The sequence below is a fragment of the Pteropus vampyrus genome, unplaced genomic scaffold (genome assembly GCF_000151845.1).
Source record: "Pteropus vampyrus isolate Shadow unplaced genomic scaffold, Pvam_2.0 Scaffold213, whole genome shotgun sequence".
Classification (NCBI taxonomy): domain Eukaryota; kingdom Metazoa; phylum Chordata; class Mammalia; order Chiroptera; family Pteropodidae; genus Pteropus; species Pteropus vampyrus.
The window spans coordinates 797559-813964 of NW_011888994.1; the positions used below are offsets into that span (position 1 = coordinate 797559).

A 16406-nucleotide genomic window follows, 5' to 3' on the forward strand; every position below is an offset into this window, starting at 1 on the left:
GAACCTCAGGGTACTAGATAATATAACACCAAAATATAAACAGTGAAATCTATTTCTAAGAAAAAATTTATATAAATATAATTTTTGTGAAAAACCAGCAACTCGGATTTTAACAAAGAAATATATGGACACCAGGATTTCGAATATTTACATCATGTTTTGTTTCATGTTTTTAAGATTAGAAATATTAACTTTTGCAATTAAAAACAAAAATACACCAATGAAACCAGATTATTTCCTCGAATCAGCAGAGATTGAGCATGTCATATTCTCTTATCCAATGTAAAAAATTTAATGGTAACAGTGAAATTTAAACTCTAACATTCTCCTACCCCCCCCAAACTGTAAATCTTAAAACTTCTAAAACATTGAGGGTTAAAGAGGAAGTCAAATGTATATTCATACTTAGAATTTAATCTAAGGCAGTAATCAAAGATGTGGACAGTGATATACGCTAAAGAATTCTCATTGCGACATCATGTTTCGAAAAACTCGGAAATATCTTAAATGTACAATAAGGGATGACTAAACACATCTGATAGCACCAGGGCCAAAGTGGAAAATAACATAGAACTGCTCAGAGGGAGCAGACAGGGAGCCCGACACACCTGAAGAGCATGGGCTTAGTCCAGTAAACGAAAGAGAAGTCCTTACGTGTATGTGGGCTGATGAAAGTAGGGGTTTACAAAGATAAATGTGTCGAATATATACAGAATAAATTGTTAAGTGAAAATACCTAGAGAGGGAAACTAGTACAATCCACTCTTAGTAATCCAGAAGGTGGATGACAGCGCCCCAGAGTGGTCACAGTGAGTAACAACCACACTGACTCGGGGGACCCAAGGGAAGAGGCGTCAATGTGCTCGTGGCCTGAGCTTGTACCAATGACACAACAGGGAGGACGACCTTTTGTATGCAGATTTTTAGGTCAGTTTTAGCCACACTGGTATGGGAGACGTGAAATCTTTGCGTGGTGATGCCTACAAATAGGGTTACTCTGAGCCAGTGTGACCAGGACAGTCTTCATTTATTATCCCTGTAGTTCTTCCATATTCTCAAAAGCGGCCACGAATTACATGGGTGCTCAGCCTCTCTAGGCAACTGGAAATGTGGAAGTAGAAAGTAAGAGATAAAGGCATTAATCTGGGAAGAATGGGTCTAAATACAATATTTTAGAACATAATATTGGATGACCATACTCAGAAACAAAAAGGGGAAAACAACAAATGTCAAAGAACGGAGATTGGAGGGCACTCGGGTAGGAAAAAGGAGATAGTTCAAGCGCTGACACAGAAGAGCAGTGTGCCATGGGAGAGGGAATATTTACTTAAATGAATAATGAACAAAGACTCTCAACTAAAAAGTGATGCTACGTTTCCGTCAAAATCAGGACTTCTGTTAAGTAGTGAGGACAGAGGCCAAAATGCAGATGGTTAAGGAAGAAGTGGCAGAGGTGGACATTAGAGCGGTGAGAGGGGATCACCCAACTTGGGGAATTTGTCTTAAAATGAGGGGAGAGAAAGGTCATGGATGTGGCTGTGGGTACAACCACAGGGACCCGGCCTTATGAACAAGGGTGGAGCAACAACTTATGAAACATATGCCATCACACATATAAATTGACTGATGACATGTAGGCAAGCCAGAAACAATTCATAAACAATACTTACAGCAAATTTCTAAAAGCCTAGCCAATCAAATCACATCTGAACTGCTTGATGCTATTTCAAATCCCATAAAAGAAAGAAGGCAAGTCTTTAAGGAAAGGAAAGTTCAAGCATGCGTAGAGCTGGCGTTATTAGAGACAGTGTCAACTGTGAGAAGCAAATGCGACCTGCCTTTAATGCCATGAGCAGATCGTATTTCCATCAGATGTACGACTGCCAATACACTTCAATTTTTAATATAATTATCTTCTAGGAACATAAGAGGAACTTTACATAAAACCATCTCGGCTCTTCGCCTCCCTTAGTGCTCCCATCCCATCCCCAAACGGCCCCCTAATTCTGGCCACCAACAAATATCATAAAATGTAATTCACGTGCCTGCGCCTGAATACTTTTGCTCTGAATTCTTTCACTCCACGAATATTTACTATGCCCTTACTATGCACGTTGTTCTAGGCACTGTGGATATAGCAGAGGACAAAATCAAGAGACAAAAATCCAACCCTCACAGAATTCATATGCTGGTGAAGGAGACAGACAGTAAAACGAATATATAAAGCATGTAATAAGTTAATGGTGTTAAATGTCATAGCGGGTGGGGAAAGGACGAGAGGGCGAAAGAATGAGCTAAGCATAGGATGGCCTGGAAAGGCCTGACCAAGAAGGTGTTGCCTGAACAGACCTGAAGGAGGTGAGTGAGGGGCAGTCCATACAGCCATCTGAGGGGAAAGCACTGCAGGTGGAAGGAACAGCCAGGGAAGGCCCCGGGCATGAGGGCAGGAGCAAGCCTACATGTTGTAAGAATAGCAAAGATGCCCACGCGACTGGAGCAGAGGGAGCGAGGGGGAGTGGAGAAGACGACAGGACAGCACGCAGGGAATTTGCAGCCTCGGGCGGGGTGTTTGGCTTTCACTCTGCGGGATGACAGGAAGCCACTGGAGGATTTGGAACACAGGGATATATGCCTTACCAAGCTCGCTCTGGCTTATGTTTTGAGAACAGACTTTTAGGGGGTAAAAGTGCAGGGAAACCAGTTAGGAACTACTGAAGTGTTGGCTTTAGATTCGGGTGTTGACAGTGGCAGCGGTGAGAAGTGGCTGGCTTTCATAGATATTTTCGAGATAGAGTCAAAAGGATAGCTGAAGAATTGGATGTGGAGGGGAGAGAGAGGAGAGAAAGAGAAAAGGTGGGTGGGGTGGGGAGGGGGGGAGGGAGAAGAAGGAAGAGAGAAGGGCATACAGAAATACTCCAAACCTTTTAGCGTGCACCTGCCTAAAATGATGGAGAAGCCATGAATGAAGACGGTCAGCTCATAGACAGGGCCAGAGGGGAAGGGCGGAGTTCTGCTTTGGACATGTAACAGTTGAGAAGTTGTCTAGATACCCAAGGGAAGACGTCAAGTTGGAGGTGAGGTACAAGTCTGGGTTCTGGGAGACCATCAATGTGGACAGAAAGTACTGACTAACATCATAGGTCCTTGCTTGGTAAGTTGTTAAATCATATGTGTAGCATTAAAAGAAAAATCTAGGTGACACTATGCTTATCAATGGCCCTCTTCTCAGGGGTCTTACTATCTGGGGAGGCAAAGCACAAAGCAACACACACGAGCCCGGATAACTTACTGGAACACTGGAATGACTCTTTCCCCAGGAGCGTTTTATCACAAACCAAACACTGTAAAACCCCAGAGAATGTTCCAGGAACAAACTGATGTCGACTCAGTTTCTCTTTGTCCTTGGCATCCTTGCTTTTTGTCTTCAGACAGCACAGCAGCAGCAAAGTGTGGAAAAATGAGAAAAGAGAAATACTGAGAGCCAACCTTCCCAGAGAAGTCATACAAACAAAGTCTCTACATTTTCTATCAGAATATAAGGAATGCACATCCAGGAAGACAATGATGCCAAGTGTAATATTACCCGGATGTAGTTGTCTTAGTATGATAATGACTTGGACAATGCTCCATAAGAAATGTAGACGTTTTCAAATATGTGTGTATAAAATCTGAGGTAAGTGATTTTAAAGGGAAAGTGGAAACTATACTAATCGCTGAGAAACTGAGCCATCTATGTTTTATAGATAACAGGCACAAAACCTTAATTACCTTAGATTTATTCCGAGGGCTCGTCATCCTATTCATGAGGAAGCTGAAAGTTCGGCTCACTTTGTACTTTTCAGACTCTGATTTGACAGGTATGATGTATTTATCCCATTCTTCTTCTGGAATTCTACAAAAAAAGAATCTGTTACCATGGTTTGCGGGACTCCAAGAGGGAGCAAAATACCGTATATTCGTATATGTGTACATGTGTGTACACACATATATACATACATTTTAATACACATATTTTACATCTATCTATACATATATTTTTATACACATATATTTACACACATATTTTTCAAGGTTTAATGGTTATTCTAAAGATCAAGGTAGAAACTACTACAAACATATCTTATAGATGGACAGGTAAATAAAGCAACTGTCTCACAATGTTAACAATTATGAAAACTAAGTGGTAGCCATAGGCATTTAGTACATAATGTTTTCATCTTTTCTGTATACTTTAAAATTTTTCATAGTAAAATATTAGAGAAGTAAAGGAAATCTTAGACTTGTAATTTTACTCTGAAACATTCATCTCCCTATTTATTATGCTAATAGAATTTTCCTCAGGCACAGAGAAGCCAATATGGAATTGGATTTTATTTCTTTTTGGAACATAGAGATAATACTCAGCAGACGCACATTTCCTTTGTCAATACAGCCTGAGAAACAGACTGTCTACCTCTTGGTTAAGTCTCTCCCATTCAAAGAGGCTATTTGCAATCTGAGACTCTCTTGGTTGTAAAGGAGAGAAGGGTATGGATACTCGCCCAAAAATAAGAGGCAAGCTAGAGGTAATTTCACCAGTCTGTGAACATCATTTGTTTTCCTCTAATCCCTATCATTATTCTTTAGAGAAAAACAAGTCCCAGCTATGAAAGCTTATATTTCTCCTGGAACTTTCTCTGATAGTCTTATACTTCTAATATTATTACAGAAAGAGCATACATTAAAGATCAACCTAAATATCATGTCAAAACCAGATAACACTTCAGTAGACTATTTCCAAAATGAATATTTCATAGCCGAAGTCTCTCCTACCCACTCCTCCCCCAACTTCTCATTTGTCAGCGTTAGTGGATAACACATTCATCTCTGGGAAATACTTTTGAAAAACAACCATGTTATTGATATGCACCAAAATATATATGATTACATTTTGTGAAAATGAATTCAAGGACCACTTTCTAAGACTTCAGTTTTTTTCTCATTTGATCAATGACAGGCTTAGACTAAACTGTTTTTAAGGGACCGTCTCACACTTAAATATAATATGTACTTACCTAGGTACATATTAAACAAAACTTTATTTAACTCTATACTAGATAATTGAGAGTTTAAACTTAAGAATGCATTTAGAAAAAATAAATGGCTTCAGAGCTGCCTCTTGGTCATGCGGATCTAAGGCATAGTCAGGGCAGCGAGTGACCTGCTTCTTGAATCCTGTACCAACAAGTGAAACTGGGTTTGCTACTTAGAGAAAACAGTCGAAAAAGTCAGAAGGAAAGAGGGTGAATAGAAATGAATGTTCCCTACCGAAAGGAACTCAGAGCTTCTTATTTCCTTTACCACCACAGCCACCTCCTTAGAGAACTGACTAGTTAATAGACTCTGTAAATGTCCATACCTCTTGTGTCTTAAGCATCCTAATTTGCTTAACAGGCTTGCTTTGGGAATGGAGAAAAAAATACATTTGACAGCTTATAAAGAATCTTTTCTGGCATACCATTTGTAACCTCACAAAGTGTCATCCAATGTCTAAGAGAACAGTAGTATGGTGAGAAGACCTATACCTCAGAATTAAAGAATGGTAAGGTCAATGAGGATTTTTTTTTCTTTTTTTTTTTTAATGATACATAATGTACTTTTATGTATTTATTTATTTATTAATTTTTTATGGTGACATTGGTTAACGAAATCCAATAGATTTCAGCTGTACCCTTTAACAGTAAATCATATATATATATTTACACTGTGTTCACCTTTCTTTCTGCCACCACATACTTGACCCCCTTTTGAGGTCAAGAAGTCCTCTCCCCTACTTCCTAGTAGGAGCACAACTCTTTCAAATAAAGAAAATTAATTTTTGTTTACTCAACTCTACTCCCAATTCTCCATGCTACAGAAGACTATATCAAGAACAATGTTTCAGTTTTGATTTAAAACCTATACATGCAGCAAAATTTACCACGTATCCTATATACTTTTACAAAATGACATAAAACCGTACCATTTAATCTGTAATCTCAAAGGCTGATAAGACCTGAGACATGACAATATAAATTAAAAAATACTGAAACACTAAATATTAAAAACTCGGATTAATCATCCAACCTGGTAGAAATGTGATTATCATAGACATGACACATTGTCCTATTATAAGAATGGGTAATGCAACGTAACCTCTGAGCAAATATGGAAGGTTGATTGATAAGTGTAAGCAGCTTAAAACAGAGCAAGGCACATAAAAAAACACCCAGCGATGGTCAGCGATGGCTGCTCCTGCTATTTATTATCATCATTGTCATGACGTCATCTTCATCATCATCCTATTCTTAAAAGGCATTCTTAGCCTTCCTCTGGCTTTCTCATTTCAAAATTTCTATTCTGGTCTCAAAAATATATGAATGAATAAAAGGAGGCTTTTCTTAGTGATACTTTTATTCTAAGATTTAAAGCAAAATAGTCCATCTTGATCTATTTATTAAAAGGTTTCAGAGTTTTAGTGTTAATATTCCCCAAATTAAAACCATTTTCCTTTTTCACATGGTCTCTTAAAGCCAAACATTTATGCCTTTTTTGATATTCCTGTCATAACCCCAGGGCTATTTCACACAAGTTGTTAGTTACTCAAGGCCAACAGATCTCAACAATCTTGCCTGCTCACACTAGTCAGTTACCCAAACTTTATTCCAGTGACAGTTTTACCTACTACAGAAAAAAAGCTTAGGCATAAATCTTTCAAATCTGCATATCAATCAGAAAACTGATAATGCTTAAAGAACTTTCTGCATCATTTACTCTGTTTCAAACTTAACACTTCTAAGCAGCACTCCATGCAGACAGACGGTAGAACTGTTTAGGCTTTCTATACTTTCTATAACTGATCACCCAGGGGCCTGTTACCATAGTGATGCTTCTTGTCAGGGCAGACCAACCTATCTTGATGCTTTTCAAAACCAGGCAGTCCGCACTCTGCTCTCCTCAGTCCTATATGTTGGAAGTGTTTGGCTTTGACAATACCCCAAAAATAGAATATATTCTGTCTTCAGTCCTAAGGGCTGCACATCTGGGGACTGAAAGGAGCAGCTGGCCAACCTATGCTGATACAAATCACAAAGGAAGCCAAGAATTCAGGCAGGCTCATTACATAGAAACCTCACAAACTATTAAACAAATGTCAAAAATGATGCGCACACTTTCCAAAGATGGATCAAAGAGTCACTCAGGAAATTTGCAAAAGTTAAAATACCTTTTTTCTCTTGGGGGCTCCGGTAAGCTGTAAGCTCTTTGTTCTACAAGACACAGAATAATAAAATGAAAACTAAGGCAGACAAACTAGCAGTCATGTGTTAATCTGAAATGTACACACTCAATCGTATTGTTTTCATTATATACACCACCAGTTATGAGAAAATAAGTCACTTTATATAAATAGTGCATTGCTCTGGATATCTTCATTACTTTCCCTAGTTTGGAGAGAATGGAGAAGAGGCTATAACATGGCAACGTGTAATGATTTTAAGAACTAAGTTAGCATCAGCAAAGGGCAGCAAACATTTTCAGGAGTGCAGAAAATTAGTTTTATTTTTTTGGATGTTTCTCACCAGAGCTTCATCCCTTATTTGTAACACTAATTCCCAAACATATAGAATCAATAAATATCTCAGCTGCTTTTTAAGCAAAGCCCAAAAGAAAAGATTTGAAGGTCAGCCTAAGGAAGACTCCATTTTAATAAAGCTGCAATGCCTTTATCAAATCCTAGCAGCGGCCAGTCCAGAGATGTGCTTTGTTGCTCATAGGAAAGGGAAAACCACCTTTCCCATTGGACTTATCGGGGGTAAGGGGCAGGCTCATGCAAGCAGCTTAGCGCCATCTTGTTTTCGGAAGGAACTAGAGTACTTACTACAGGGATGGAGCAGAGACACTGATTTAGACAGTGAGAGAGACTGAAGGATGGAACGGCCACTGTGGAGCACACCATCTACAGAGCAGGGACAAATCCTTTACTGTTACAATCCAGAAGTGCGAAGAGGCAAAATGAAGACGCAAAGGAAAATGGGCCAGATATGTAAGGAGAAAAACTAATAACAGATACCCCCTGAAATGAGTAAATATCAATGTTGAACCTAATATTATCTTATAGGCAAAAGAAAATCTACTTTGAAAAATTTGAAGGCTTTATTTTACTGTTGTTAAATGTTCCGCAAATTAAGTCTTGGGCAGATATCAGTATCCTTACTGTAAATAGTTTGAGGTGCCAAGAGAATAAGCCACTTGTCCAAAATAATCTAGCTAATAAGATAACAGAACTAAAATCAGGAAACTGGACAATGTTTAATAGTATTCCATCCATCAGTGCACAGATATTCAAAAGTACATTCACTTCATTCCTCAGATTTTTAAATGTAGAACACTTCTGTACATCTTGGGGAGGTAATAATTATCATCTCAATATTTGACAATGTTCCTTTCTATCTAGACTCACAACGTACCAAAGGGAATTATGCATAGGGTTGGACTTTGTTTTATGTATATTAGCATTAAGTAATAAAGGTGCCACCATTGCACTCCTGGTTCAAAAAAAAAGCATAAGACATGATAATAAGTAACCTTTTGGAGAAGACAAGAAAGAGAGAACACAAATAAGAATAAAAAGGACAGAAAGACCATCGTCTCTTTGTTCACCTATGTTATAGCTCATATATGGGAGTTTTCCACTGGGGCAAAAGGAGATTTGGGGTGTATTCAAATTGAGAAAATGCTTAGGACTATTTAAAACTCATAGATAGAAGATTTCTAACACCACAGATGTCAATTTACCTCTGATTAGTTTAAGCAAATTAAACAATGAAACATTAGAATACCTCTTTGAAGTAGTCAAGGTTTCACATCTGTGCTTTGGTCACACACAGTTAAAATTATTCATTCTTAAGAGTTAATTTATTCTTCATAGTCCTACAGTTTTGACTGACCTAAATGGTATCAATCCAAACATTTGCAACCACACAGTAATATCTGTTAAAACCTGTGTACATTTAGTGCGTAGCCTCAACCTAAATTGCTTGTTTGGAATTCTTACCTTCTGGAGAGTATCAAACTTCATTTAAATAGCCCTGGTTTTAAATATACTATCACAAGATAAGCTTTTGTTCACAGAAAAACCAAAGGAATTACTGTCAGCTTTTGATTCTTTCTAATTCAAATGCAAAGGCTTAAGGATTATATGTTAGGCAAAGATATCTTTCCTGATTCATTAAAGAGTTCAAAAGTAAGGGCTCTTTTTCCTTATAGACAAGCAGTTCCTCTCAGTTATCTGTTTCAAACTTCATAACTGTCTGACTTAAAAAAAATCAGAGATGTCTACGGCCACGCTACCCTGAATAAGCCCAATCCCATCTGATCTTGGAAGCTAAGCAGGGTCAGGCCTGGTTAGTACTTGGATGGGAGACCACCTAGGAAGACCAGGTGCTGTAGGCATAAAAATTTTTTTAAAAGAAAGGATTGTAAGCTGACAAGGTTCTTGCAATCTGTGAGATCGACCAAGGGTTGCCGTGCATAAATAAACAAACAAACAAACAAACAAACAAACAAACAGAGATACTACAGATATAAAGGCAAGGCCACCATTTTGCACACTTCACAGAAGACTTAAAACTATTTTCCCAATAGTTACAGTATAAAGTTAATTTGCTACCTAGGACTATCAGTAAAAAGGTGCCATTAAAAGGAATCTCAACCTAAACTAAGGTTAGGGATACCTGAAGATTCTAGAAATATTCGTGATATTAAAAAAAAATAAAATCCAGGGCAAATTTAATCCATTTTCTTTTCCTGTCTTCTAAAAGGTAATCGTATCCTCTTTCTCTTAGTCCTTTTCTCCATCTTTCCATTCCAAAAATTAGAACTGACATATATCAGTGGTCTTACTTTCTCCTCTCCAAAAAGGCTTCGCAAAAAGATAAATGAAAAAAAAAAAAAAAATGCCTAGTAGCATTTTGTATTTTATGTATCTTGTCTACTATATTCATTTAATAAATATTTATTGAACACCTCTCGTATATAAGTCGCTGTTTTAAGATGGCAGCACCAAGCACGGAGACTATACTTTCAGTATTGTTCCACATAGCATAAAAATGCAAAATAATAACAATGTAATAAAGCAAGAATTTTTAAAAAGGAAAGAAAAAAGAAGAAGTAGAATAATTCTATTTTGAATATTCTACACTGGGAAAACTATATTCCTTAAGCACATCTCTTGTTTTTTGCATCTTTTAAGAGTCAAGGAGAATAGACCAAAAAAAAAATTATATAATCATTGATAAAAATTTATTATGTAATTTATTACGTAATGCTATGTATTACAGATTAACATGAATATTTCCAAATATGCCTTTAAATGTAATTATTACATAATATATTATATATAGAAAGTATAAAAAATTACATTTAAAAGTAAAGTCGAAAATGAAGTGGTGGCTGAGAGGGGCTACAAGGTCAGCTCTAAGTTGCTCATAATTGTCCTATTTATTGATCTAAATTTACTTTTAAAAATCCATCAAGCTATATGCTTATAATTTATACTCCATTCTATAGGCATACTATATTTTGATTAAAACTTTAATGTATAAAAGTTACATTTCAGATTGCTTGCACTGGCACAAAAATGCTGGGATATATTTACTCATGTTTCAAATATGTTCTCTTATTTTGACTCTCTAAAGTTCTTTCATAAAGAAAGAAAGAAAATCTATTTCGTGGTGGTTTGCCTCCAAAGAATTAGATTATTTCAGCAACTTATATATAGGGCAAAAGTAAGTTATATATTTTACTTATATAAAATTCTCTAAAGCCCTCACAATAATGAACTAGAATAAATTCTAGTTTATACTATCCTTGAAGAAAACATTTTATTCAAAGAATAAAGTAACAAAAAGGTGTGTACAAATTTATAATTTCATCAAAATCAAATCTTTAACTTGTCTGATATCCAATGAGTAAAGGATTTTGCTAAGCTTAGAAAAATCAATTGTGAAAATAAAATTGAAAATCCCCACCTGCCGTTCTTGTATATTTTATGTAATTTTACTAACTGAAAATCTGCTCTGAAATAGAATACTTTCAAAACCAAATGGTAAATAATGCTCACCTTCACTTGAATTGCACACTGTAAAATCACGCACCAACCGAGTTTTTCCTAAAGAGATTTTGGGTGATGAGCAGGAATAAGAACGTGAGCGGACTCCAGAAAGCAATGATTCCTAAAAGAGACCATAATAAAGTTTTTAAAAATGCCACACAAGACTTGAAAGTATATGTTCACCATAAATGTTACTAAATCAGCATCTTTGTAAAAATATTCAACCTGAACATTTCTGATGTAATCTTATTGTTTCTGTTTGCCTTTCACAACTTTCAAATTTTAAACTTTTAAATTTTATTGTCTTTCAGTGCTTTAGTAAACTTCAGTTTTGGGAACAGTTCTTACATATACTTTAGGATACAAAAATGACATTCCAAACAAGTTGGTTAAAAGTGTAAAATTAAGTCAAATGACTTTTCCTCTAGTATATTTAAAGATGAGTTTGACTTTTTCTCGTCTAAGTTTTCCGTTATTTTTACTTTATAATGTAGCATTTGGGCAAAATTCTATATTAACTAATACCTCCATACTTGATGATGATTAGGAGGTAGAGGGATAGCCACTTACAATGACAAGAGTTTTAAAAACTTCCAAACAGCTATTTAAGTTTACAATGTTAGCTGCAGCCTCTAGGGAAGAATCATCAGGTCAATACACAAATCTTCCTAGGCTGTACTCATCTTTTAATAGAACTTCCATCCAGTACTTCCTGGGATTATATTTGAATATCACTGATTTATTATGCATCTTCATTTCTTTTAAATGACCTGTCATTTTTGTTCCTGTTTTCTCGATTACATACAATTTCTGTTGTAATGTTAGCAACATATGTGAAAATGGCAGATGCAAAATAATTAAAACATAGTTTTCTTACTTGTTCTAGAAAATTTAAATGAATATGCAACAGAACACCACTAAAGCCATTTACGGTGCCCAACTCCAATCCAATAATGGCCTCGTGGCCTTAGAATTGATCCCATCCACCATTTGTAAGATACCACTTAAAGCTAGGGCTAAAATAAAGTAATGCAAAATTTATTACTAAAATTAAGCCATCAGCAACTGTCCTTCACAAGCACTGGTCTCCCTTCTGTTCTCCCTAAGTGAAAACACATGGTTTCCCTAAATTCATCAGTTTAAAGAGCCTGGAGGAAAGTTGAAAACAGATGCCTAACCCTGCTGCAAACAGTCTTGGGCTGTGGCTACCCTGACTGTCTTTTTAGGGAGGACCCTCTGGGCCTGGATGTCAGAAAGGCCATCCCAAGCCATCCTATAACCCTAACAGTGAGCTGGCCACAAAAGGCCCTCATCAAATGCCACCCTCTGCATTTAAGTCATATATGGTAATCATTTTGCATAATAATGGGACTTGAAAATTATCCAGAAACCCCTGGTAAAAAGTTACACAGGGTAATTAGAGGCAAGGCTAGATACATTTTAAACGACAGATTCTTCTTAAAAGTGAACAACGTGAAACTGTTTCACAAAGATTGAATTACTTTTCATTCCAAGTAATGATGAGTGCTTCATGATTCCATTCAAAATGCAAAACGAAGGAGGGTCTATATTAACAACCATATCCATTTCTTGTTATCCAGAAATATCATATGACCTTCAGGTTCAGAAGATTATGACAGTTCTACTGGCCTCAGAGCTGAGGGGGAAGGAGCGAGGATCTGTGGTCAGAGACCTGGATCTGAGCTCTGACTATCACCGAGCTTGGGTAAACAGGGCAAGACATCGCGCCTCTGCGGAACCTCATCTACTCGAAAATTAAAAGTATCACTTACATCCTAGGCAACTTATGATAGTTATATTTTGTACATACATAAAAAATGTCTTGTATATTGTAGAGCATACTACAAAAATAAAGCAGTATCATAACATCCATGTGTCACAGTAAGAGCTGTTTGGGCATAGCACACATTATTTTACCTTAGTAAACTCAATTTAAAACGAGACAAGTGGACAATAATACAAATCAAAATGGAAGAAAACATATGTCCGAACACAAAAGGGCTTTCTCTGCAAGATTGGAGGAATTTAATTTTTAAAAAGAAACAACTATAACAAAGTGAAACCCCAATGCGAAAGTGCCAATGAGAAAAATTCTGTCTCCTGTGGAAAACTGATAAAGTTTATGGTGTTCCAGATTAGTGCATGCGGCCAGGAATACTCAACATCACCTCTGTCTTAGTAATATCTTACCTCGTCACCTGGGCCAAGAAAAGTTTTATGTGAGCAAAATAAGTTTGATCACTTAAATCCACTTAATACTACCAGTTTTCTCCCTTTGCTTAAGAGATGATGGTAGAAATTACTGTGTAAAATAAAAAAATTTTCCAAGTCTATGAAAAATTACATGTGAATTAATGAAAACAAATCAGCTCTTGTAAGTAAGGAATATACAAATTAAAATGAGAAAAATTAAAACGAATCAGGTAGCTCATGGGTCTCAAAAAAATTATGCATGTGAATAAAACCTTTTTCAGAAATGAATTAGATTTAGACAACACATTTTCCAAGCTTAGAATAACCCAGATAGAATACCAACAAGAATACCTTTGACTGCGGGTTACTTGATAAAGAAAGTGACTCAGTCCTGGAGATGTTAAAATCTGGTTCAGTGTTGGTCTCAAAAGAGTCCAATTCGTCCCCACTAGGAATCCCAGATCTTGAGGAACTCTGAGACACTGGTGTGTGACAAGCGTGGGGCTGCTCTGAAGGCCCTTCGCCTTCACTGTCAGCATCCAAGACATCAAGACTAGAACTAAAGCACAAAATGAACAAGTAAATGATCAAGAAAGCAGAGTCATTGTTTCTATTTCTCTGAATTCAAATTATCTTATTGGTGTGAGGTACAATGGGTCCTCATTTAATTTCTAAATATAATTAAATTTATATTTAAGAAGTTTTTGTTGTTTTTTCTCCCAAATATTCTGTTTTTCAACGAAATTCTGTTTCCCCAAGTAAAAATTTCTACTTTGCAAAAACCATTTCCAGTGCTCTAAGAAACGAAAGCTGGTTCAAGTTAGTGTTATCCTATTGCTGTTTTGTAAATGTAATTATTACAAGCCCTAAATAGCTACCCTTAAAATATTAAAAATATAGACAAAATAGAGTCACTGGGCTGTTGGGGAAAGGGGTGTTCTGGGAGGATCTGCAGTGAAAATATGCAGTGTAGCATTCTCTGTATTGTCCCTGGGCTGGAAAGCTCAGGAGGGCAGAGGCATAGGGAAAGAATGATGAGCAGAGGTTTCACCCCAGAGTTGTTGTCAACTCAGAGGTCAGACACAAGTCCAGCGAGTGTCAAGTCATAGGTCAGACATGAATCAAGTTAGGTCTCAAATTTGTCATATTAGATTATTATAGGTAGAAATTTTAAAAAAAATTATTCCCATGAAAAATCCACCTCAGAAATGGGTAGTACTTATGTTCATCTACTAATGCTTTTCTTTAACTTTGATAACCATGAAACTGAAAGGAAAGAATTTGACCTTCCACATTCCTGGCTGGTTCCATAACATTTACATTTTAAACCACTCAAACTTTGAGGCCAACGGCTTTCACAGCCATGTTAATTGCATGGTGCATTTTTTTTAATTAAATGTACTTACGGTCTCTCTCACTTTCTTTCTCTCAGTGTTCTTTACTCTGTCTGTCTAACCGTCCCTCTCACTGTCCCTCTCACTCTCTGCCTCTGAGAGGAGACCACATTCCGTCTGTGGAGTGTTACCCCCTTTCTAATGAACTTTCCTTTTGTCTCTAAAAAAAGATAAATTTATCTGGATACCATTGGTTAATAATATTACATAAATTTCAGGTGTACAATTTATAATACGACATCTGTATACTCCATTTACCACCCAAAGTCTAGTCTCCTTCTGTCACCATATTTTTGACCCCCTTTACCCTCTTCATCCTCCCCCCTATACCCCTTCCCCTCTGGTACCCACCATGTTGTTGTCCTTTTATAAAACAAAAAACAACAAACAAACAAAAGGAACAGTGTATTTTTTAAAAGTTTTTTTTTTTTTTGGTTGTTACAGTTCTGGGATTAAATTTTTAATAACAATATAATGAAACCATCTTGATTACAAAACTCTGAAAAACCTGCTTGGGTTATTTTTCTTTAAAAAAAAAATAGGCTATTTAAAAGCCACCGAATATCAATGTAATAAATTACATGACATTTGGTACTACATACGTCTCTAATCCAAACACTAAGATTAGTCGCTAACCCTCCTTGGTACCAGCGAACCCAGCAATAAGTGAAGGCCACGGCTGGCACCACTGAAGTTTCCAAAGCGGGGTGTTTTCCTTGAAGACTCACTGAGAGCCTTCACTTTGGCATTGAGAAGGAAAGGAAAAATTGGAGGTGGACTTCACACTTTAGTTTAATTTTACACCCAAATCTGTTGGAGTACATAAAATTATCTCATGAAAAACTAAAGCTTAGTGTTAAGAAAACCCTTCTAGTAAATGTTGGTACTTTGAACATTACAGTAATGTAGTTACAGATATTTTAAGGTGCTAATTCAATGATTAAAGTCCTTGATTCAATGGTTATCTGGGGGTAGAAGCAATCTAGGGGTGGGATAGTTGGTCAAAGGTTTGTGGAAGTCCTGTGCCTCTGCATTTGTCTTTCAACTTGTGATCTCTGTACTAATGAAAATTAGTTCAAAAATTAGTTCAAATGGTTGGTCGCCTGTAACAATATCCTATTTTAACACAAGCCTGTCCAGTTATATACAGCATTTCTCCATCACTATGAATACACCCTGGAAGTATCAATGAGTATTATTTTATTTTGCATATTATACTTTAAAACATTTCTTTTTCTAATTCAAAATTGGGCTGTGGTTTTTCTTTGTTACGCTATTAACCTAAGATATTCGATGTTATAGACAATATTCTTTAGGTTTACCTCTAGGTTTATTTTACAATACCATGTTCTAAAATCCCATTAGTGGGACAGAAAATCAATTCAGTAGGTTATGACCAGACTTTTCTTTTAAAACAGTATAGAGCAGAAAATGTCAGAATACATTCCACATGTTATTTCATAAAACACTTAAATTTCATGTGTATGGTCAGGAGAGGGGATGGTTCACAGTGTGACAAGCATTTCTTACTATGGAAAAACAAACAAACAAAAAACGGTTTTAAAGATGTAATTTAGAACAGAACACCTGTCTTCTATCACCGAATTTTTTGTTGTATAGTTTTTTAAAATAAATGTTGCATTGCTTATTTTCCCCTTGTAGCTTCT

General features: G+C 36.4%; 1 protein-coding gene and 1 non-coding gene across 7 annotated transcripts in view; one reads left to right on the plus strand and one right to left on the minus strand.

The window, feature by feature from the left end:
* The window catches only part of ARHGEF28 (Rho guanine nucleotide exchange factor 28), a 272376-nt gene that overhangs the window by 76627 nt on the left and 179343 nt on the right, over window positions 1-16406 (minus strand). For all 6 annotated transcript variants that reach the window (XM_023538177.1, XM_023538179.1, XM_023538175.1 and 3 more), the window contains 5 exons: window positions 13697-13904; window positions 11141-11252; window positions 7244-7286; window positions 3769-3892; window positions 3290-3422 (listed from right to left, as the gene is read on the minus strand). In XM_023538177.1, coding sequence (XP_023393945.1) covers window positions 3290-3422; window positions 3769-3892; window positions 7244-7286; window positions 11141-11252; window positions 13697-13904 — 620 coding nt within the window. The remainder of the gene's footprint in view (window positions 1-3289; window positions 3423-3768; window positions 3893-7243; window positions 7287-11140; window positions 11253-13696; window positions 13905-16406) is intronic.
* LOC111747158 lies at window positions 9353-9471 on the plus strand. Its single transcript, XR_002783427.1, has one exon. It is a non-coding gene; the product is annotated as a 5S ribosomal RNA (ribosomal RNA).